Source organism: Aspergillus undulatus (assembly GCF_047715775.1).
Source record: "Aspergillus undulatus strain CBS 261.88 unplaced genomic scaffold BDV17scaffold_13, whole genome shotgun sequence".
Lineage (NCBI taxonomy): Eukaryota > Fungi > Ascomycota > Eurotiomycetes > Eurotiales > Aspergillaceae > Aspergillus > Aspergillus undulatus.
The window spans coordinates 120652-142045 of NW_027396617.1; the positions used below are offsets into that span (position 1 = coordinate 120652).

General features: G+C 52.4%; 9 protein-coding genes across 9 annotated transcripts; 4 read left to right on the top strand and 5 right to left on the bottom strand.

The window, feature by feature from the left end:
* The first annotated feature begins 25 nt into the window (after positions 1–25).
* On the top strand, positions 26–1447 carry BDV17DRAFT_34868 (regulator of G-protein signaling domain-containing protein). The gene has a single exon (XM_073764388.1). It carries the CDS (start codon positions 167–169, stop codon positions 1253–1255), a length of 1089 nt encoding a protein of 362 aa, XP_073617464.1. The 5' UTR covers positions 26–166; the 3' UTR covers positions 1256–1447.
* A 2385-nt stretch (positions 1448–3832) lies between these two features.
* On the bottom strand, positions 3833–6132 carry BDV17DRAFT_258164 (RUS1 family protein). Its single transcript, XM_073757274.1, has 6 exons — positions 5785–6132; positions 5616–5725; positions 5551–5563; positions 5413–5476; positions 5010–5350; positions 3833–4925 (listed from the first exon to the last, which is right to left on the bottom strand). Exons 1-6 carry the CDS (start codon positions 6043–6045, stop codon positions 3993–3995), a joined length of 1722 nt encoding a protein of 573 aa, XP_073617465.1. The 5' UTR covers positions 6046–6132; the 3' UTR covers positions 3833–3992.
* A 504-nt stretch (positions 6133–6636) lies between these two features.
* On the bottom strand, positions 6637–7050 carry BDV17DRAFT_289486 (alpha-ketoglutarate dehydrogenase subunit KGD4; the record flags this gene model as incomplete). The annotated part of the gene is made up of 2 exons (XM_073761675.1): positions 6637–6923; positions 6975–7050. The coding sequence occupies 2 exons, from the start codon at positions 7048–7050 to the stop codon at positions 6637–6639; spliced, it is 363 nt and encodes a 120-aa protein (XP_073617466.1).
* A 995-nt stretch (positions 7051–8045) lies between these two features.
* BDV17DRAFT_280595 (mediator of RNA polymerase II transcription subunit 18) lies at positions 8046–8891 on the top strand (the record flags this gene model as incomplete). The annotated part of the gene is made up of 2 exons (XM_073759908.1): positions 8046–8512; positions 8570–8891. 2 exons carry the CDS (start codon positions 8046–8048, stop codon positions 8889–8891), a joined length of 789 nt encoding a protein of 262 aa, XP_073617467.1.
* A 348-nt stretch (positions 8892–9239) lies between these two features.
* On the top strand, positions 9240–11373 carry BDV17DRAFT_289488 (putative DNA 3'-phosphatase Tpp1; the record flags this gene model as incomplete). Its single annotated transcript, XM_073761676.1, has 9 exons — positions 9240–9330; positions 9393–9553; positions 9605–9717; positions 9774–10073; positions 10128–10255; positions 10314–10453; positions 10509–10569; positions 10812–10957; positions 11209–11373. The coding sequence occupies 9 exons, from the start codon at positions 9240–9242 to the stop codon at positions 11371–11373; spliced, it is 1305 nt and encodes a 434-aa protein (XP_073617468.1).
* A 1721-nt stretch (positions 11374–13094) lies between these two features.
* On the bottom strand, positions 13095–15070 carry BDV17DRAFT_35030 (uncharacterized protein). The gene is made up of 2 exons (XM_073764393.1): positions 14468–15070; positions 13095–14379 (listed from the first exon to the last, which is right to left on the bottom strand). Exons 1-2 carry the CDS (start codon positions 14766–14768, stop codon positions 13214–13216), a joined length of 1467 nt encoding a protein of 488 aa, XP_073617469.1. The 5' UTR covers positions 14769–15070; the 3' UTR covers positions 13095–13213.
* Positions 15071–15839: 769 nt separating this feature from the next.
* Positions 15840–16464, bottom strand: BDV17DRAFT_35009 (uncharacterized protein). The gene has a single exon (XM_073764391.1). The coding sequence runs from the start codon at positions 16279–16281 to the stop codon at positions 15967–15969; it is 315 nt and encodes a 104-aa protein (XP_073617470.1). The 5' UTR covers positions 16282–16464; the 3' UTR covers positions 15840–15966.
* Positions 16465–17047: 583 nt separating this feature from the next.
* BDV17DRAFT_35011 (M20 family metallopeptidase) lies at positions 17048–18562 on the top strand. Its single transcript, XM_073764392.1, has one exon. It carries the CDS (start codon positions 17158–17160, stop codon positions 18448–18450), a length of 1293 nt encoding a protein of 430 aa, XP_073617471.1. The 5' UTR covers positions 17048–17157; the 3' UTR covers positions 18451–18562.
* Positions 18563–21048, bottom strand: BDV17DRAFT_35166 (glycoside hydrolase family 47 protein). Its single transcript, XM_073764394.1, has 3 exons — positions 20441–21048; positions 19741–20385; positions 18563–19693 (listed from the first exon to the last, which is right to left on the bottom strand). Exons 1-3 carry the CDS (start codon positions 20940–20942, stop codon positions 18675–18677), a joined length of 2166 nt encoding a protein of 721 aa, XP_073617472.1. The 5' UTR covers positions 20943–21048; the 3' UTR covers positions 18563–18674.
* Between the last annotated feature and the right edge of the window lie 346 nt (positions 21049–21394).

Here is a 21394-nt window from a genome sequence, read left to right on the forward strand (position 1 = left end):
CGAGTCGCTCTGTCCGGTCAGCAACCTCGCCGACCTGTCTTCCACCTCCTCTCTTCCGAACGTCCCCAGCGAGACAGGCTCACTCTCCCTTGTCTCGGGTAAGGGGAAGAGTGCAACTATTTCACTCTTAAAATATATACAAACCAGGGGACGACCGCTAAGCGAGATGCTGAAGAAGAGATCTTTGCACCCTCCTCTACTTTTCTGGCACAGCACCCCCAGTTCCACCCCAGAACTCTCCCCGACCTCCTCATCATCGGATACTGAGTCGGACGAGGACATGGACCCTTCTGGTTCACGTCCTCATAGTCTGGCTGTACCTCAGGGCACTTTCTGTCCCATGCGACCGACCCTCGATGAGGTGCTCGCAAACACGGCACCTGCTCCCTACACGCTCAGTGCTTTTATGGCCTACCTCTCGCAGAACCACTGCCTCGAGACTTTGGAATTCACACTAGATGCGAAGCGGTACCGGGAGGCCTACGAGAACCTCAGCCGTCAACTTGCAGAGTTTCCTGTCACGGCCGACTGCCCAGAAAGCCGGCATTTGCGTATGCTCTGGTCGCGGCTTCTGTCGGCTTATATTATTCCCGGGTCTCCGCGTGAAATCAATGTTTCCAGTGAGGTTCGAGACGATATCCTCCAACATGCCAACGAGTCTACCCCTCCGCTCCCTTCGATGCTCGACGCCGCAGTCAAACTTGTCCACGATTTGATGGAGGAGTCGATCTTCATGCCCTTTCTGAACGCCCACTCATCCTCCGCTCATGTAATCCCCCTCTCAGAACCGCTGTTCCAGGAAGACGGCGGCGTTACGATTGTCTCCAACTCTAGTCTCGACGAGCACGCTGTAAAGCGAGTCCGATCCAAAGCTGGTCGCCTTTCACCCCGTGCCTCGAGAGAGCTTGGTTCGCCGGTTTCTTCGAGCCCGCCCTCTCACCTTTCTCGTTCGAATTTCTCCCTCAACGCGGTTACCTCTCTCGGCAAGTCCTCTCACCGATCGTCAACCCAGCCGTCGAGTACAGCGAGTAACGATTCGGGGTCGGCTGGCTTGACGGACGACTCTGGCAGTCTGCAGTCGAGTGCCGGGGAGCCGATGACTCCTCCGACGACACCTCCCTCCAGTGAGCCCAGCATGCAGGCGAGCAGCCCCAAGAACCGTGTTGACAACCCCTGGAAGAAGATGGGTATGAAACTCGGGTTCAAAAAGCGCGGCAACGGCAGCCAAAGCATGCGCAACACCCCGGACGACTGACTAGGGCCCGCCGCACGTCTCCTCGGCGTCATCTCCACCACCTCTCCGCTTCTCTAAAACTCCTTCAACAACCTTCAGATTATAGAGCGTTATGACCAATTTCGTACGACGATCTCCTAACCATGATTTCTCTTCGGCCCTCAACAGGCCTTGCCCTGAAACGATACGAATGGACGGCGTAATGCACGGGCATTTTTCATCACACACGGAAGCATTTCATTCGGCGTTATCGTTTTTCATCACAGCGAGTGAGCGAGCATTCGGTTTTGCAAAAGAATAGATAGAACGGTCCATGGCCATGGAATGGGAGGCAATTTGCCTGGCGTTAGTTTTCGATTTTCGACTTTTTCCACACTAGTCTCAAAAGATGGTCCGCATGATGCATGAATGCATGGATTGCATACTTCACTCGATCGACCACCCTGGTCTTGCCCTTCTTACATCAGATGGCGGGTCCTGATGCATTATATCATATCACTCTTGTCTCTATATCTAACATACACCCTTCTCACGTGTGTTTTAGTCGACATGGCATTGGCGGCAGTTATTTAGTATACTAGTCTAGATACCCAATGTGTGATTATATTGAAAGCGTACTCATGCCGAGCCTATCTGTTTTCCTACAACAATAGTAAAGCAAACCGTACGGAGTAAGGGGTACGAGCAATCGAGATTGTTTATGAATGCTATATAGAAGTTCTCTATTAGTACCAGAGGACCGGGAGACAGGATTGCGACGTTGTGTAAGGTCGTCCAGAGAGCCCTGGAAACAGTGAGCTGTTTCTGTTTCTGGCCACCGTCCCTCCTTCCGCAACGAATATTGTGTTCAATTCTCTCCCAAGCTTCGCACTGCTAGGACCTCCCTACATCTTCATCGATTGACATTTGCATCCTGAACCCAACTTTGTCCTTACCTTCAGACTTGAAGCACTCCAAAGACATTCCACAATGAGCAACAAGCAAAGCACGCAAGATGGCGAGGCGAAAGAGACTGCTCTCTGAACACGAAAAGGGCATGGAAAAAGCTTTCCGTCTGTGGCACAGAGACTTCGAGGCCTCGCGCGCCGAAGCCATGAGACTCGCAGCCCAGCTCGAAAAGGGTATCTGCGAGGATCGTGAAGACCACCAGATATCTTCACTCATGCGAGAGGAACTGTTGCAAGCTATACGTCTCAGAGAAGCAGAACGTCCTTGGGATGTTCGGACTATACTTAGCTTCAATCAGTGATATGTGCTGCCGTGGTTTATTAGTATGAGTTGTCTTGCCATTTCGCAGTGGGCTTGGTCATGCCCTTGCCAGAGTACTAATGCAAGATAGCTTCGAGGATCAAGCAAGCCAGAGTGGTCTGGACAGAAAACGCCATGGAGAAACAAATCGCCCGCTGCGCTCGTGATGGCATTTTGCAGTACACTATATTCGAAGAACGCACGAATGTACACAACGATGATGGCAGTATCAAAGACTGCAACGCGGCTTTCGAGCGAGAGCCTTGTCTCGAAACGCTGAGCATGGAGGCCGGGGCTGCCTTGAGCTATGGCATCCTTCAGAATAGCTCCCCTGTGACGCTAATTGGCTCCCCTGACTACACTGTGTGGTACGGCGACGAGGCAGGGAAGTTGCCTATCAACCTACTCGTCGTAGCGGCCGAGCTCGGATCCCGCGAAAGCACCATTAGGGCATTCGACCGGTGTCTTGCGTACATGGGATTGTCCATCGACTTCGCCAGGAGTTGAAGGAAAGCGACACTACTGTATACGGCCTGGCGACGGACGGCAAGGAGTACTTACTTCTTTCTCATGATCAAAGAGCAAGACACGCCGTCTCCGGAGCGCCCTGACATTTCCGAGGTTCATGAGGCAAAGAAGCTGACCTGGCCTACGGATGCATTGGCGATATATTCGGCATATCGCTCCCTTGTTCATGTCGCAGCGTTGCTAGGATCATCTTAGACATCCGTAGCAACCCTGTCGAAAGAGCTCGGTAGGAGATAACCAGCCAGCGAATCCATCTCTGATACCCGGCCATGTCCCCACCTGGGCTCTCATTACATCACGGGTACGGCGTCTAGCCCAAAAGCACGAGCCCTGTTTCCCGAGCCTTACTTGTTGTCTGAAGTGTCCTGAGATATTGTAAGTACGGTTCCCGGGATGCAAATGCCCTGACCTCATCGTGGCGCTAGCCTAGGATTTATTAGTTATACAACCATAATCAGAGGGCCCTTCATTCTCCCGGTATTTGTCTTCTTCAGAGTTGTCCTGTAATTCTTTGCTTTCACTGTCGTAGTCCGGTTCTACTGGGTTCTTTCAAGCCAACAGTTTTCCCGAGCTCTTAATCCCAAACCGACTTTTGCGCATAGTAGCGTCGTCGCTCCTGCTTCGTTTCCTGCTATTAGGCCCATAGCCAAGCCCCCCGCCCCAGAAGTTGGAACTCACTTTTCCTGGTAGAATCGGACTTTCCTTTAGACCATTTGCGTAGAGTCCCTGGGCAAATATCTACTATGTGCAGCCGGGGTTCGCTGCCGAGTATAGTCGACTCCTGGCTTCATTTATTCGCATAAGATGCAGGACATAGCCAAGCCGCCGACTTACGAAGGGGCCCCGGCCTATTCAAATCCAACTAGGAAGGTGAAAACAGAAGTACGGCTTCGAAAAAGGGAGATTGGAACAAGCAGTGGGCAAGAAAAGAGTGACACAGTCTTTGTTTTCATTCCGTACTGGCTGTTTCCCAAGAACAAGCCTAGAGAACAGAAATGACCACCCGCCCACCAGCCCTCGTCTCCAATGCAGACCCGCCTCGCTCGCCATCGATATCCCACCCAGCTGCGCTCAGAGCAGCAATATACGCCCCGAATCGACCTTTGTTCAAGTATGTTAGGGTGCGGGCGAGGATATCTAGGATGTTAACCTCGTTGTTCTTATCGACACTCGAATCCTGGATGGAGCGCAGGAATTTAGCTGTTAAGAGGGCATGCATCCAGGCCTTTAGGTGGGATTTCGGACCGCTCGTTTGAGAGCTGGAGCTTGTGCTAGGTGACTTGAGGAGGATTTGTATATTGATGTGGCTCTGACGATCCGATGGGGTGACGAGAAGGATATACTCCTCGCTCTCAAAGAGTGATGTCAGATCCTCCAGCGGAAGTGTAGTTCTCAGAGACCCAGAGGACGTAGCCGATGCATGACAAGAGAGAAACCGACGCAGCGAAACGCCAATCTCGCATTTCCCGAGCGTTTCTGGAGCTGCCGGCCTTGCTGTCAGCTCGGACGAAGATGAGGATGCCGACGGGTACCATCTAAGTGCGCCTCCTGCGTCGAAGATCCGCTCTTGTTTTGCAACTTGCGCGAGTGTTAGGGCTGATATTTTCTGCCTTCCCTTTTCTTCTCCAGCCTGCTGCTTTAGCGGCTTATGGTCACCCTCATGGTCATGGTTCGAGACAAACGAAGTGAAGTTCGGATCGGATGCTAAGAGCATCGAGAAGACAATGTTTGCCCGCTGCCTATTCAGTGTGGTCATTTGCACGGACCGGACAGCCGCGTAGTTGAGAGACAGATGTAGAGAGAGCAGGAATATCAGCGTGATCCATGTCGCTGTGAAACTAGTGATTTGCGAGACGACCAGTGATCCAACGAGCATCCCAATGAGCGAGATGACCGTTTCTTGAGATGAATCTTTCTATCCGCGGAGGCACAAGACAAACAAGTCAGCCAGCTCCCCATCACAGTCGTAACCGGAGAAAGAAGGAGAAGAAAGACGCACAGCATTAACCTCCGCCAAATTCCCCCACCGACTAAAATGCGCACTGAGACTCGCCTTCGAACAACCCCCCGCAACACCACAAAGCGCCCTTAAGACCCCAGCACCACTAAGCACACCCACTCTCGCCACACCGGCCGGAATCCCAGGCGACAGACAGTCCATGATCATAGCGAGATCGTTGAAGATGTCCGCTGCGAAGCGGTACATCTTGCACTCTGGCTCGAGGGCCGTGCCGACGCGGTGCGCGAAGAAAATTGTCGCGATGCGCCCGGATGTATCTTGTAGGATGTGTAGGAGGAGAGCGTGTGTTGGGGAGGCGGAGGCGCTGCCGACTCCCACGCCTGTGGTGTGTTTAGTTTAGCTTGGGTGGGTGGGTGTGAATTTGCATGGTTTTCGCACTGACCTTGCAGTACGGCTCGTGAAGCCAGGAGACCGGCTATGGAGCTGCTGAAGGCTTGAAGGGAGTCCTTGTGCGAATGCGAATGAGAATGGGGCATCCCACTTGGTAGTTGATATGTATGAGGTGCGCGGTTCAACTCACGAAGATTTGGTACCTAACAGTATTTGTTAGTACCTGCAGTATCTAGAGAAGGACTGGAAACTCACGGGACATAATCATCGCTAACGCTATGGGGATATCCAGCGGGGAGAAAGACATCGATCAAGAGAGTTCGTAGAGAACTTAAAGACCAGGATGAGGAGGTTGGAGAGGTATGCTGACATCAATATCATGTCAAACATGATGCTCGAGCGGGAGTAATATATGGGTACATACCGCTAGATCCACACGGCCTGCGATTTCGCTCGTTTTGCTGTTGAGGGACGAGGCCGGGGCTTCTGGTGATGGTGCGGAGTAGATGTAGGTTGATGTTGGATTATTGAGCTCGTCAACCTCAGTAAAGGAAATGGTTGGTTTGCTCTTGGATGTCATTTTATGATCGGCTTGATTGAATACACGCGCTAGATTAGACCTTGTTCGCGTTGCCTTGGTGTTGTGATGAAGGATAAAGTAAATTATACGCGCGGATGAGGACATCTGTCGAGAGGAACCGGTTGGCTGGCGATGCCGCGCTTATAGGGTTGGCGTCAGGTGCTGCACGTGTGCATCGAGTGCTTGCTGCCCTTATAACCATGGACCGTTGTCAATTAGGATTTACATATACTTTGTGAGTTACGGAAATAGCTTCAGTCAAACATCAATTGCTGACCTACTCTGAGTAGATAAGATATGGACATGAATGAGAGGACTGGCCTCTAGCATTCCAGACTTTTCCAGACTTCATAAACTAGCCATCTATGACCTGATACCCTGATATCAAATATATCCCGCGTGGTGCGCGCCCAAAGAATAGAAAAACCGCTAAGCACGAAGACTAGCAAACCGCCTGCGCCGTGAACACGAGATAGAAAGGATAGAAAAAAAATGTGATAAGGTCGCGGTCAAGCCGCGCCTTGGATAACGCGTTGAGACTCGCAATCACTAGAATAGCTTTTCAGCCTCGAATGTCTCTTGAAAATGGGAAGCGACCGTGGCGCGTCCCTTTTCGCGTCTCAAGCATGCCACTTGTCCGTATGCCTCATCTCGACCGTCATCGTTGAATTATTCGGTAAATGACAATTCGCGAACTCAAACGTAGAGACTAGCACCGCCGGTCTCAATAGCCTCGATCTCGGCCGCGGAGTAGGGGAGACGGTGGAAGCGGGCGGGGAGCTCGGCGCGGTCGAAGAACTGGCCCTCCTTGGGCTGGACGGGTCCGAGGGAAGCTCCAGGGGTGCGGCCGACTGAGCCTTGAGTGAAAGAGGCGCGACCGAGGGGGCCGTGTTGCTGGGCCTTGGCCCGGTAAGCGGCGAAGGAATCAGGAAGGACACCGGTTGGGGAAGCCGGGTGAGCTCGCGGGGTGTGGTCGACGGATTCTGAGAGCAATTAGCAGCTGGAATTGAGTGGCATTGCTGTGAGGCACGTACGAGGGACAGAGCGCTTGCCAACGAAGCGGATGAGGGGGGTGCGGGCAGCGTTTCGGAGAGCAAAGGTAGCACGCATTTTGAATGTGGTGGTTGGAATGAAAAGTTGGATTAACCGGATTAAGATTTGAAGCTGGATTGAAAAGGATTGCGGGCTTGGTATGAATGGAGAAGAAAAGCGAATGCTATAATTATTTACAGTAGATAGCAAGGCGATTGAGAGCGAGAGGAAGAGGAGAATGAATTGAGCAGAGAGAGGAGATGGAGGAGAGGAGCAGAGGAGCGAGGGCTTGATAAGTTGAGGTCACGGCGCTATCAGAGCGTGTGTGATAATCTTTGCTGTAATACTTACCGGCTGTGTAACGCGATTACGGTTATTCATGGCCTAGCGGGCGGGGTGCTGACACTTTCGGGGTAAATCTCAGTCCTTCGTCGGGTGCTGTATCGATCATCAGATACTTCTCCAATCCAAGGGGCTCCGACTTCGTTGCGCCGCCTTTCCCTACTTGCCTATCCCGCATCGCCGGTGAGGAGTTGGAGCGGAGGATCGCTATCCTCCCCGCTTGATCCCTCCCTTCCTTACAAGTTGCTATCCAGGAAATTCACCAGAACGCGTGCAGAACCAGGACCGAGAGGCTGAGCAACCCCCAGCCTGGCAGTCCGACTCCGCTCCCTCTCCGGATTGAGCTCCAACGGTTCACGTGACACCCCGAGAGCTCCGCTGAAACGGTAACGAAACGACGAAACGCCTGCAGGGATTGCCTCAACTCCGAGTCCAGTGGCTCCAGTCACACCATCTGATCTGGCCTGCAGGGCGTCAGCATTGGAGCTCCTGCGTTCGATAATAGTCAGCGCTAAGCCTGGGGATAAGAAATCCGACGTCGAACCATATCCGATCAGAACCGTCGACCTCCAGCTCATCTTCGCTTGACTCGGGAAACGTGGAATTAAGTCTCCGTTCCGACTTTTCCCGCTGACAGTTTCCCACCCCAACCCGGCGACCGCAGGCCATCATCCTTGCTCCTCTGCGATCTTGCAACTGCCATTGGATCCGGGCCGGCTTTACTACCTAGAATGCACGAGCTTTTGCTTTTCGCCTCGGTCCCCTCACACCAGCACCATGAGCTGTTGCAGCAGCTTACTGGCTTGACAGCCATGCAACCCTGCCATCGTCTAGAAAGGCGTTTGATCTTTAAGGCAACCAGGAAGCCTGGCCTGGTCAACTCGCGTGGCGGCGCGAGCCAAGGCGCTGATCTTGTCCGGCTTAACAAGATGCTCAATGGGCAAATGTTCTATACGCAAGTCGTCGGTCCTATCTCCGAAGCAGACTTCGGCACAAAGTCCGACAACACAGATGCTTCTATGTCTGGGACGGAGCAAGCTGCAGGTAGTTCATACGATGTCGACAACCAGCCATGGAAACTCGAATTCAGGGACATTCCGGAGGCAGGCACTCGTTCGACCATCACGGCTCGGTTGGCGGCCAATGCTGCTCTCCCAAAAGGTGATATCGTGACTCCCATGAGTGCCTGGGGGTATAGGTTAGTACCCTGTTTCCAATTCAATCACATGATGGTGCTGTGTTGACAACCTAACAGTTTCGTCACCGAGTACGTGGTCGAAGGAGATGCCTTCATCCATAACGACATTGTAATATTTCTGCATCGTGTCCTGCAGTACCCGAAATCTGACCAGGAACCACATGAACCGCGGCGAGAGCTGCCCTCGTTCCGGGATCTGTCGCCCTTGGAAAAGACTGGGGGTTATATCCTTCAGGCCGCCATCACAGTCCAGGACGGCAGTAATCAAGAGCTGATGAGAATAGCCTCTCAGCACCTATTCGGGCTTCGGGAGCAGCTCAAGTCAGCTGTCCGTCTCGAGCATGCTGATCGACTGGCCCTAGACACCCGCGCCAAGTAGGCGATATTTGCGTTTTCACTATACCCCGGAGTATGTCTCCAAGTAGATTTCATGATAATAAACATCTAAAAAGCATATAATCAATCCATCTACCTTGAGAAAATTTTCGTAGAGCCTTTACTGAGGTTCCTGGATTGATGTCGTTCACTAAACAATAACTTTGGTAGAACATGTGACTTCGTGAACTTCAGAGCGCGTCAGCGCGTCGTGCGTCCAGAGTCAACTTCCCTCATCAGAAGAAGTCATACTCTTAACGATATATGCCTCGAACTCCTTGATTTTCCCAATCGAGTGTCAAATCTGCATTTGATTCTCAAGTCTCGTCATCTGTCACTTCTCTTTCACACAATGCCTGGCGGGGGAGCCCTGAAACGGGCAGCATCTCCCAGGCCGATTTCTCCACCACCACTTCGACGAAAGGCTGATACTTCAGTCAAAAGTATGTGAAGCTCCTGAAGCTCTGCTTATCTAGTGCTGAGAACGGCTGCTGATTCCCTGTAGAGACGGTCGCAACCTCATTCTTCACACCTGCCTCACAAAAGAAACCGGAGCCAATCACGTGGAGAATACATGACACTTTGATAGTCGGCAAGTTCACACCAGGTCCGAGCCAAGAAAGCAAGAAAGCTACAGATAAGCCGCGAGTAGCTGCTTTTGACTTTGTAGGCCACACTTTCAATGCCCACCAGGGCCAACGCAACTGACTCTTCCAGGATTCCACCTTGGTCTCTACGAAATCGGGGAAGAAATTCGCCCTGAACTCATCAGACTGGAAGTGGTGGCACGAAAGCGTTCCTTCAAAGCTTCAAAAGTTAAATTCAGACGGGTAGGTGATGGAATCAGCCAGAACCTGCGAAGGCCTGAAGGAGCTGACACGTTTAGCTACCATGTGACCATCATGTCGAACCAGAAAGCGATCAGTCTTAAGAAGGATAAGAAGGGAGACGACTCGAAAAGCTTAACGAATTTCAAGGACCGGGTATCAGCTGTGATGAGAGAGCTTGAAATACCGCTCAGTGTGTACGCCGCGACGGAAGACAATGACTACCGGAAACCGAGAGCTGGCATGTGGCGAGAGTTCATCGACGATCACGACTTTGACGTGATGGGCATCAAGACTTCAGAATCGGTGTTTGTTGGTGACGCTGCCGGGAGACCGACTGATCATTCGTCAGTTGATCGGTAAGTCACAACATCCCAAGGAGGGAAGCCAACAATCACGCTGACAGCACCAAGTGGATTCGCAGCAAACGCTGGTATATCATTCAAGACACCTGAAGAATTCTTTCTTGACGCTGCGCCCGAGCCAGTCGTAGAATCGTTCGATCCTTCAGTGTATCTACAATCTGACCCCGTCGACGATGGTGAGTCTAACGGATCTGCAGCTCGATATTGACGCTGATGCCAGAGTCTGAATGACAGTAGCGCCACCCTTCTCTCGGAAAAGTCCCTTAGAGCTGGTGATATTTTGCGGTAGTCCGAGTGCTGGTAAATCTACCTTCTTTTGGGAATACCTGAAACCGCTTGATTATGAAAGAGTGAATCAAGACATTCTCAAGACTGTGCGTCCCCGGGTCCATTGTCTCAGGACTGTCCTCATGGCTAACGGAATATCAGAGACCGAAATGCATCAAAGTGGCCAAAGAACACCTAGCAGCCGGAAGGTCTGTAGTCGTCGGTACGTATACAATGCTCAGCCGAGTCCGAGTCTCCTAGATTTCCCCGTTCTATCTGTTCACGCAAATAAGAGCCCTTGCATCCCTGTCCAACGTTGAGTTAGAGCACGCACTTGAAGCGGGTTTGAAAAGCAATATTGTCAACCCAACCATCCTCCTGTCCAGCCATCTACCACAACAGACGAACCATCGATTTTTGAGTTTAACCATTGATCGCTAACTCTACTCTCCTCTCTTATTGCAGACAACACAAATGCCGATTTCGAGACTAGAGCTCATTGGATTGAGGTGGCGAAGGAGGCCAAAGTACCGATCCGCTGCGTTTACTTCTCTACGCCGCCGGTGCTTTGCAAGCACAACAATGCGGTCCGTGCCGCAAACACAAGCCTTGTAAGTCAAGTCAAGTCAAGCCTTCCTCAGTCTATCAATCCCCTACATATCCACCTTGTCTGCACTAGTCAAGAGCGCTTAAGCCCCTGTACCTCCGCGGGCTACTATACCTCCCACCGCCGAACTACTCCAACATGCAGATATCTACGCATGCATCTTATCTACCCATCTATTTTCATCCAGATCCAGCCACCTAAAACAAGTTTACAAAGTACAAAACACGAGCTAACAAGATCTCCTCACCAAAACAGAACCCCGAATCCCGCACGCTCCTCCCGGCTATCGCGTTCGGCGACTTCCTCCGACGCTTCAGAGAACCAACTCTGGCCGAGGGATTCCAGGACGTAATCCGCGTCGACTTTCGGTTCCGCGGTGATGAGGACGCGAGGAAGATCTGGGGGCAGCATTGGATCTAGATTAGATCCTCGTCCTGTTTCTAGCCTGTCCGGACCCGTCTTGCCCTTTCCTTCAGATCTGACTCGGGTTGAGGGTGGTCTTAACTTACTGCGCCTAGGCTTGGTTCTGAGGACTAGATCGCTGAGCCGAGCCGGGGACGTTCTAGCCTAGCTCATACCATGTATTGATGTGCTCAAATACCATCGTTCGAGTCTAGCCCGGCGATGGCGGTCTATTACGCCACCGAGCATCTATCGCATGATAAGATGGGAAAGGTCTGCATCGAACCGATGAATGTGCCAGATGCTAGATCCAGATCTTTCTCCTCTACCTACCTTTTACTATGTACCTATACATATCATGTACGAAATACCCCGCAGGAAAGTCAACAGACGAGGAATCAGAGTCAGACTTCCGAACACTGTAGGTAGTGTCGATACATACCTAGGTACCTAGGTGTGTACCACGTAGAGTCAGCCAATCACAACACCAAAGACCGCAATGCCCCCATCCCGCTGATTGAGGATCCATTTCGAGGTCCTCCTACTCTTAGTATGTCGCACCCAGGTTGCAGGATGCAGAATCCAAATCAATTTACAAGCGCCACGCAGCACGGACGGTCCGATAACTCGGTGAAACGTTGCTCAAGGGCCTAAGCTAACTACCGTGCCGTTCCGTAGCTACCATAAGCTACCTGGTAGCTATCCTCCCTGGGATCCAAGACTACAGTACAGTTTGGTGCAGTCAGCCCACTTATTCGGCCCATGCAATTGTAAGTTGTGTGTGTAACTAAACCCTGGGAAGAAAAAGGCAGGAAGCTATGGCCTCTCTATGGTCCTGGCTCGGTGTCCTCTGCTGTGCTTCTACTGCTTAGTTTTTAGTGTTGAGTGGTTGGTGGTAAACCTCCGACGCTGACGCTGGGCCCTGTGCGCCGGTTATGCGTGCGTCGGTGGTCCGGCGGCCGTACATGGGTACAAGTTGGTGGTGTATGTAGGTCAGATTGGGAATTGGGGTTTTGGGAATCAAGAAAAGACTATTGTTGTGATATTTTGATCCTGGCGGTCCTTGATTGAGATCTGCTGCAAGGGTCTAGTTGGAATGACGAGATCATTATACTAGTTAGTGATAAACAGGAAGCGAGTCGAGGTGGAGTTTGGATTATTCATGTCCATTATGGGATTAGAGTATGCTTATTATATACAGAGTCAGCTTGTGATGAGCCGACGGCTCTATGAAGTACAGTCACACACAGTGCGCCACAGATTGGACGTCTCATCCGATTTTTTGTATGGGCTTCTTTCTTCGCTTCCGGCCAGGCCTTCCCGGGTATCATAACAGGGATAAGAACTAATCACTTGCAAACCGCAACTGTTTCTTTCCTGCCACTCTTGTTTTCAACCCTTCTAGACACAGGATTGCGGTTCATGCAAGGTATACAGGTGCAAGGAACGGAACTGACACAACGTACAACCGCACCACTTGTCGGGTGCAAAGAGATCGTCCATCAGGTAATCATGCAATAGGTGGAGACACAAAAAGGAAAGTGGTATCAAGTGTTCATTAAGGAATGGACTGCGCGCGGCGAGACAGTAGTCGCCGGCGCATCGAGCGTCATCAGTCATTATTGGATCACAGATCACAACATAAAAAATGAAACATAATGTGGCTGTATAAATAGCACAGGCGTGAAGAGGAAAGGAAACAGTTAGACATTAGTCATCATATGCCCGCTGAATCGTGTTTGGGATCAGCGTTCTGAGAGGCGCGGACATCACAAGATGTTGTACATAAGCCTCTCAACTTGTTTGCTTTTTTGAAAGCGATAGTACAACCGTGGCGAATTCGTTGCTGGCGGTGGTTCTAAACTCGAGATACCAGATCTTGAAAGAACCTGAAAAAGTTTCGCTTCAGTGATCGATCCCGACATCGCCCGGTTGCCGGCGCAATCTTCATAGGTCCAACAATTTCACCATCGCCCAATTCAGGAAATTTCTTGTCGTGCAGTGTTGGAATCTTGACCTGTTCACACGGATCGCGGTGGGATTCGATCGTGCTCAGTATCGGCCCGTTCGAAGCCTCGAGCTGGGCGAGCATTGCCTCATAATGTCCCTTCCATTCGCGATTGATTGACTCCCATTTTTGCTGGGTCAATTGGTAAATATTTGATGTAATACCATAGTGCTCTCCGGTCCGGACCAAATGCTTGGTAAAGTTGCATTGCGCCAAGTCCCACTGGGTTCGTAATTGTCGGAATGACTCGATGTCGTAGACTTCCGGAACGTAGGGCTCCGGCTGGATGGTGAAATTGGCATGACCGAGCTGGATAGCCCACTCGTCCGTTGGGTCGGATAGCGTCAAGGGAGGAACGTCCCCGGACACTGTTCGGACGGTGCTCGCTCTTGGACGGTTGAAAGAGGCGATGGAGGGTTTGGTGGACAATGGAGGCGATGGGAGACCAGCTAAGCGGTCCCGAAGTGCATTTGCATCTGGACTGGGGTTCGAGACGTCGGCAACAGAGGGTGATTGCAATGGTGAGTTGATTTTGGACACGGGGTAGTCATCGTCGCCCATGAACGGTGGGAGCAGAGGGGTGGTAGCCTGCGGAGCGGACTCATCTTGACCCTCTAAATTCGCTTTGGCGATGTCTATCGGCGCGGCACATGACTCGCTGAAACGCTCTTCAAAGATTGTCTTTGCAGGTGAAGGGGGGATCTGGGTGGACTCGACCCAGCTCATCGGGGCTGTTGTGGTGGTTGGGCTGACAGCAAAAACAGATGCTGAGGAATTGGCCCGAGAGCGCATTTGTGGTGAGAATGATTCTCCGTCTAAACCGTCGGGTCCCCGTTTGGACTTCCAACGGTTTGAGATGGTGGATATCCGAGAGCCAATGCGGGAAAGGCCGTTTGTAGAGGCATTGTCGGAGCGCCTCTTTTTGGGAGAGTGTGCCGTATCCATTCCGGCATCGGTCAAGTCGTAGCCGTCACAAGTGCTGACTGTGGATATGGACAACCCTTGATCGAAGTGCTCTGCAAGTCAACTGTTAGTAGGGAATTTTTTTTTTCTTTAAATACCGCGGCAGGTAACGAGGTTGGGAGCAAGGGCAGAGCAGCATACGGAAATATTCCTCCTCGAGGTCCCGCGCGGGCAGCCCGCAAGGCTCTTCTTTAACACCTGTCAAGGGGTTTCGCGACGCGATATCCATAGAGTTACCATGGCCAGGGGACGAGACCAACGAGGACGCGGAGCTGGAGAAACGCGTGTGGCCTTTGGCGGAAAACAAAGAAACCGCGGGTGAGACCGGTGTGGACGCGGTCAATGGAGACTGGGGAGGTTGGCGAGAGGGCGGCGAGACATCGGCCATGGTGTCGATGCTCTCGCGCCGTTTGGCCTCGAGAAGCTGCGAGAGCTTCAGCATTGCAGGGTGTGTTGTGGCTGTATAGTGATTTGGATCTGGATCTGATCTCAATGGCGTCGTTAAGGTTCCGATGGTCGATCAGTATGACAGACTGCTCACGTGCGGCAGGTGTAGACAGGCAGTGGCTCTGATTCAAGGAAGTAGAGACATATCGCGCGAGACCGAGTACGAGGTAGGGGTAAGGGTAGAGGTAGAGGTACGAGGAGACAAGAGAGTTGGGGAGGGAAAGAAAGGCAGAGAGGTGGAGGTATAGTGCGGATGTGTTGGTGATGACTCTTCACTTGACAAGCAAAGAGGAAAGACAGACGCGGACGTGGCGGTCTAAAAGGCAACGAACAGGTTGAAGAAGAAACTGCGAGAGCTGCGGGCACCAGTGACCAAGCGGCAGGCGCAGACTCCGAACTGACAATTATTATTATTGTTATTGCCTGGGGAAGAAACAGCCAGAGCGCAAGCAATTGTAAGTCGGACGCTCTGTAGGGCAGCAGAGAAAACGTGGAGCGTTGGCCGTGACCAGTTTGAAGTGACAACTGGCTGACAGCCTGACAGCGCAGCAGCAGCAGCGGGCAGGATCCGATTCCTCAGGGTGTTGAGATGCTTCAAGGATGGAAATCCTAGAGAGCGAAGACTCTGAGCCTAGTGTGATGCGCAGAATTCTCTGTTCTCTTTTCTTAGTGAGAGGAAGAGAGGATCAGGACAGGGCAAGAATCCACCGTCCAGTCCCGACCGTCCCAGGGTTCCGTTTGGTTGCCACGACTGAGACTGACTGGAGTCAGGTTGGTTACCCAAGTGTCACGGTAAGCTTAAGCTGCGATAGCTATCTAGCTCCTACAAGATACTTTATACTCAGGCTTGTCACAGACTCATCTCATACTTCGAGTGCAGCTGTCAACGGTCGCAACAATGACGCCGCCGCCGCGCCGGCCTGCACATCACAAATCTAACACACATCGAATCGACTGCCAAAACCCACAATCGCCCTCAATCGGACACTAACGCCGTCTAGACTCCGACCGACTCGACTGGTCCAACTCGACGGGTTTCTCAGTTGCTCTTCGGCGTCGTGCGACCCATCGCGACGAGGAGGGCAATGACCAAAAATACCATGAGCTATCAAATCACCACCGCCAGAGATGACTGTTTCTGCATCAGTTGCAGAACTTGCAGAGGCATACGTCTGAAGGGACTGGTCCAGTCTTCAATTGACCTGCCAGCGACGAGCGCCAGTGTCTCCCGACTCTGTTAGCCGGAGGCGCAGCCCAAACCCTGGGCGGTTTGGGGTTCGAACTTTTCCGAGACTGGGAACCCATGGTTTGTTCCCGGCGCCAGGGACTGCCTCAATGCCTCTTTTTGGTAGGTCGATAGCGTTCCGTGAAGTCCGTTGCCATACGATTCGCTCACACAGAGCATAAATACGTATTAATAAGGGCCAATTGTCTGGCCGGCAATCTCGATTTCTGGAACCGACGTCAAACCCACATGGCAAGAAAAGCAGCACTGTGGTTCGCCTCATGCTTCTGTTTGAACCAAGGTTTCAAGAGAACTCTTAAGGCGAGGCCCTGACAGCCACAAAAACGGCCGGGCGGATGTTGCTTCCAGAATCCTTGTCCCGTGGATGACAGAAGCCAAGCCGAACTCGCACTGGAGCCTTCTTTTGGAGTCGACGGGAGTGGCTCTTCGCCCTCCTCAACACCGACCGTGACCAACGCCTCCATCTGTGTGTCTTGCATTTCTGGCTAATAATAATATAGAGGTTGGCCATGGCTGGCGGTTGTGAGACTGAGGCTTGTCTCTTGACTGGAACGACAGCTGAGTAACCGGGATAGCTGTGCGTTAAAATGTCAACTCAATTAGGGTAGGTTCCAGACGATCGCAGCGATGGAGAAGACTGGAGAAGGTGTTGCAGTCGGACGCAGCATGACGGCGATGACGACGCTGGCGCGCCTCGGGGAGAAACCGTTTGAGACAAAACGAAACAAATCCCGCGCTGCTTCTCGCCCTGCACTGGTGGCTGTTCGCGCTGCCCGTAGCTTCCGATGCGATGTCCCTGTTGTGTCTGTTCTGCCGAATGTATCGGGCGGTCACCTCCCATCGCCGACATCGCTCATCATTCTCTCTGAAGATGAACGAACCAACGAGATTAGTTTACAGTCATTATATCTAGGATAAATCGATAATTGAGCCTCTATTGAGACAAGATATCTTTGTTTTTTGTGATATCTTTGCAAACTAGACTGACCGCGCGGCTGACCGTACTCTTACCTCTTCAGTACCCCGTGTATCATCCTCGCATCACGACATCCGCCTGTACAACTCCAACTTCACCTCAGGAACACAGCAACCACGCCACAATTGACCCAAGGGATGCGAAACACCCCAAAAGGCAACCATGAAGCTCTGTCTAGTCACCGCGCTGGCCCTCACCAGTTTCACCGCTCCCTTAACTGCAGAGCAACAATCCCCGCTCTCCGCGATCTCCAACGAGACCCCAGAATCCATCATCGACGCATCGCCCTTTCTGTCCCTCCACCGAGGTCTCGTGTCAATTCCCTCCATCTCGGGAAACGAGTCCGCCGTCGGTGACTTCCTAGCCTCGTTCCTTCAATCCCACAACTTCAACGTAGTAAAGCAACCTGTTCCAGGGCGCACCTCGCGGTTCAATGTCTTCGCATACCCAGCCTCCTCGGCACCTAACCCGTCAATCCTCTTAACGAGCCACATTGACACCGTACCCCCCTTCATCCCCTACTCCGTGCACAAGAACGACTCCGAAAATAGCAATGGCGATGGCGAGATCATCGTAACTGGCCGCGGCAGCGACGACGCCAAGGGCAGCGTCGCAGCGCAAGTCTTTGCGGCCCTCGAAACCCTAGAATCCAACCCCTCCGCCCCGCTCGCCCTCCTCTTCGTTGTAGACGAGGAAGTCGGCGGCGCAGGCATGCGCGCCTTCTCATCAAACACAACCTTGAACCCACCGCCAGGCTCACCCTCAGACCTTATAGGCGAGGGCTTCAAAACAGTCATCTTCGGCGAACCCACCGAGCTTGCCCTCGTCTCCGGCCACAAGGGCATGCTGAGCTTCCACGTACACGTCACCGGCAAGTCCTCGCACTCGGGATACCCCTGGCTCGGGGAGAGCGCGCTCAGCACGATCCTCCCCGCTCTCACAGTCATCGACAAGCTAGGCGATACACCCGTTGAGCAAGGCGGACTACCCGCGAGCGACAAGTATGGTCGCACAACAGTGAACATTGGACGCGTGGAAGCCGGCGTTGCGGCGAATGTTGTCCCCTCGACGGCAGACGCAGATGTAGCCGTTCGTCTTGCGGCGGGGACACCAGAGGACGCGATGGAGATTATCCTGCGCGCTGTGGCGAACGCAACGGATAACAACCCTAATGTTGAGGTGGAGTTCTCGCAGGGGCCCAATGGGGGTGTTGGTGGGTATGCGCCTCAGGATTTAGATGTGGATGTTGATGGGTTTGATGTGATTACTGTCAATTATGGGACTGATGTGCCGAATCTCAAGATCTATGAGGGGGCTGATGTGAAGAGGTATCTGTATGGGCCGGGGAGTATCTTTGTGGCTCATGGTGACCATGAGGGGATTACTGTTGCGCAGCTGGAAGAGGCGGTTAGGGGGTATAAGAGGTTGATTGATGCTGCGCTGGGGCGGCTTTGATCTGTGATCTTGGTCGAGTTGTAGTATATAACTTTGAGTACCTCTCCTCTTAAAACGGGCATCGCATATCGCCTACCATGTTATAGTTAGCTATACCCCATACAGGCCTAGCCTAGAGAAGACAAGACAATATGAATGAATCCAACTCCAGAATGCATTTCAGTTGGTATACATATACAAACAGCAACAAAACGAGCAAGAAAAAGCTACAGCTATATACAACCTCATACAGACTCCTGGCCAGCCTGAGCCTGAGCCTGACCATCCTCGTCCGACCTCGGCTGTCTCGCCAACCTAGCCCACCCGGTAACCAACTCCCCCCCAGTCTTAAACCTGGGCATGGGATGAGCCTCCGTATTAAACACATTCTCCTGGAGACTAATAAACTCGCTATCCGAAAACAGCAGATAGAAGTACTTCAGCGTCTCGCTCATCCAAAAGCTCTCCATGTTATCGCGATGCACAGCGGGGATGGTATTTACGTTAGAAAGCGACGTGAAGCTGACGATGCGGTAGGTCGTTGCATCGCCGGCTTCGGTCTCGTAGTGCGATGATTTCTCGAGGATGGCGGTGTGCTTGATGAAGGACTTGAACATCTCCCACCCCCAGTGGCGGTATGTTTCGTCGCCTGTGATGCGGTACATGTAGAGGAGGGACTCGATGGTTTCGGGGCGCTGCAGGTTATGTCTATCCTGGGTACGAATGGTGATGTCGCCGCGCCAGGAGTCGGGGTCGGATTTGGATTCCTTGAGGGGGTAGAGGGGTTGCGAGTCGGAGGGGAGGTCCTTGTCGGCTGGTTTGGCGTTTACGTTGCCTGTTGCGAGGGTTGAGTCTGGGTAGCGGTCTAATTCCGTGATGTGAGGGTTATCGATTTCGAAGTAGGTGATCTCGGGCGCGAGGCCGGTGCGTGTGGAGAGGTATGTTGCCCAGCAGGTTTTCATGAGTTCTTTGGCGAGGAGGATTTCTTCGTCCTTACGGCGCGTCCAGTTGGGGGACTTTTTGGCTTCCGTGAGGGGGAGACCGCCTGTTGCGCCGAGTGCGATGGTGCCTGGGAGGAAGCAGGCGAGGTGGTCCATTTTGGGTGTTAGGGGGCCGTCAAGGCCCTGTTGTCGCTCACCCAGGACAGTCAATTTAGCGTTCTTTGTGTATGTGATCAGGTGCTTGCGAATTCCGAGGAGGGCCTCGTCCCACATGTCCCTGTAAATCTCCTCCGACGTCTGCAGGTACTGCTTGATGAGGTATTCTACTTCTGTTAGTATTCTACTGCTTGCAAAGACGGAGATAACATACCATAATAGGAGTCGCCTCTGCTACCGAGGCGAATGTTCGCTCCTCTGAAGTTTCCTGTATCTGCGTAAATGTAGATGGGAAGAAGGCCGTCCTCAGCCCGGTTTGCATCAACCACTTGCATGACCTTTTCGACAATTCGCCAGTACTCGGCTTCTCCCGTCAACTTAGCCAGGTACTTGAACTCCAGCTGCACCGTGGTAGCTTCGGCAGTGGACGAGGCACCGCGGTCAGAATGCGATGGGATACCAGTGGACGTATTGAGATTCACACTGGCATACGGAATCCCTGTGCCAGAATCAAAAGCGCCGAGTAATCTCTCCGCCAGATCGGTAGCCTTCTCTATATATAGGTCTTCGCCAGCGGAGCCAGAGTCATCGTCGGCAATAGGGGCGAGATTGGGATAGGTCGTAGAGAGATAATGAGCGGAGAGTAGACCGCCGAGCATGCGTATCGTCGTTTCAAAGGTATTCACGTCGTGGTTTGCATCGTATGTCAGCGAGTTGTGAATCCATGTCCGCGCATGTTGTACTCTCGAGGTCAGGTTCATGATCATCATCGTGTCCAGCGCATCCACTATTTGCCAGCCCATTCCACCCTGGACCATGTTCTTTCCCTTCTTCGTAACGGGATGGAACTCATCAAACCCTTAACCGACATGTCAGTAATGGTCCAGCCCTGGGCAAGCGCTGAGAAAACATACCCCAAGCATACTGCTCATATCCGTCCCAACTAACAATAAAAGCATCGCGGACCTTCTCCCTGCGCGCCTCCCAATCAACATTCTTCAAGGGAGTACCGTCGTAAGGCTGCTCTGCTTCCACGTTCTCAATCCACCTCCATAGCGCCTCGCCCTTTGCTGTATCAGGTGTCCACGGGACGCGATTGGGGTTACTAGACCCAGTAACAAAATAGTACAAGCTAACTAGCACAAACACAAGAATGACACCCTGAAAGACCCGCCGGCGTCTGAGTCTTGGGCCTGTTCGCCGCGGCGCGAAGTACGGTTTGTCCTTGTACATGGGGAGAGAGCGATCACCGGAAAAGAAGTTGTTCAGGTTGTTTGTGACTCCGGCTGGTTGCGAGAACCCGTAACCCCCCAATCCGTTAGCCCCGGGGCTGCTGCGGCTTGCCTGCCAGTATTTTTCCGAAGGGGAACGCGAGGTAGGATATGCGGGATTGCCGTGGGGGTTGGGGAAAGACATAGTCGTGCCGTGCGCTCGAGTCCTGGCGAAAGTCTCACAGACCTTGATTGAGGTTATAATCGAGGGTCCGACCAAGCGTTCGGCATAGGTAAGGGGTGTGCGACTATTGCGCTCGATCGTCACGTTTTAAACAGGATTCTGCAGTCGAACAGGAGGAGACAATAAGCATCGTTCACGAATACTCAGGGGAGCAGCTCGTGGAGTTGTGGGGGATCGGGGAATAAAGAAATGTAGCACCAACCATACAAATCATACAGAGCTCGCTGCTGTCAGCCTTTGTGGTAGACTTCCACGTTCGCTGCAGATGAGACACAGTTAGCAGTAAATATAAGAATAGGTGTCCAGAGTGACTTGTTTTGGATTGACGGTTATAGAATAATGGAAGGACTCGAGTGGCCACTTGTTGCGAATCCGTCGGAATGGCCCCAATTGGCCGATCACATCGGCAACCG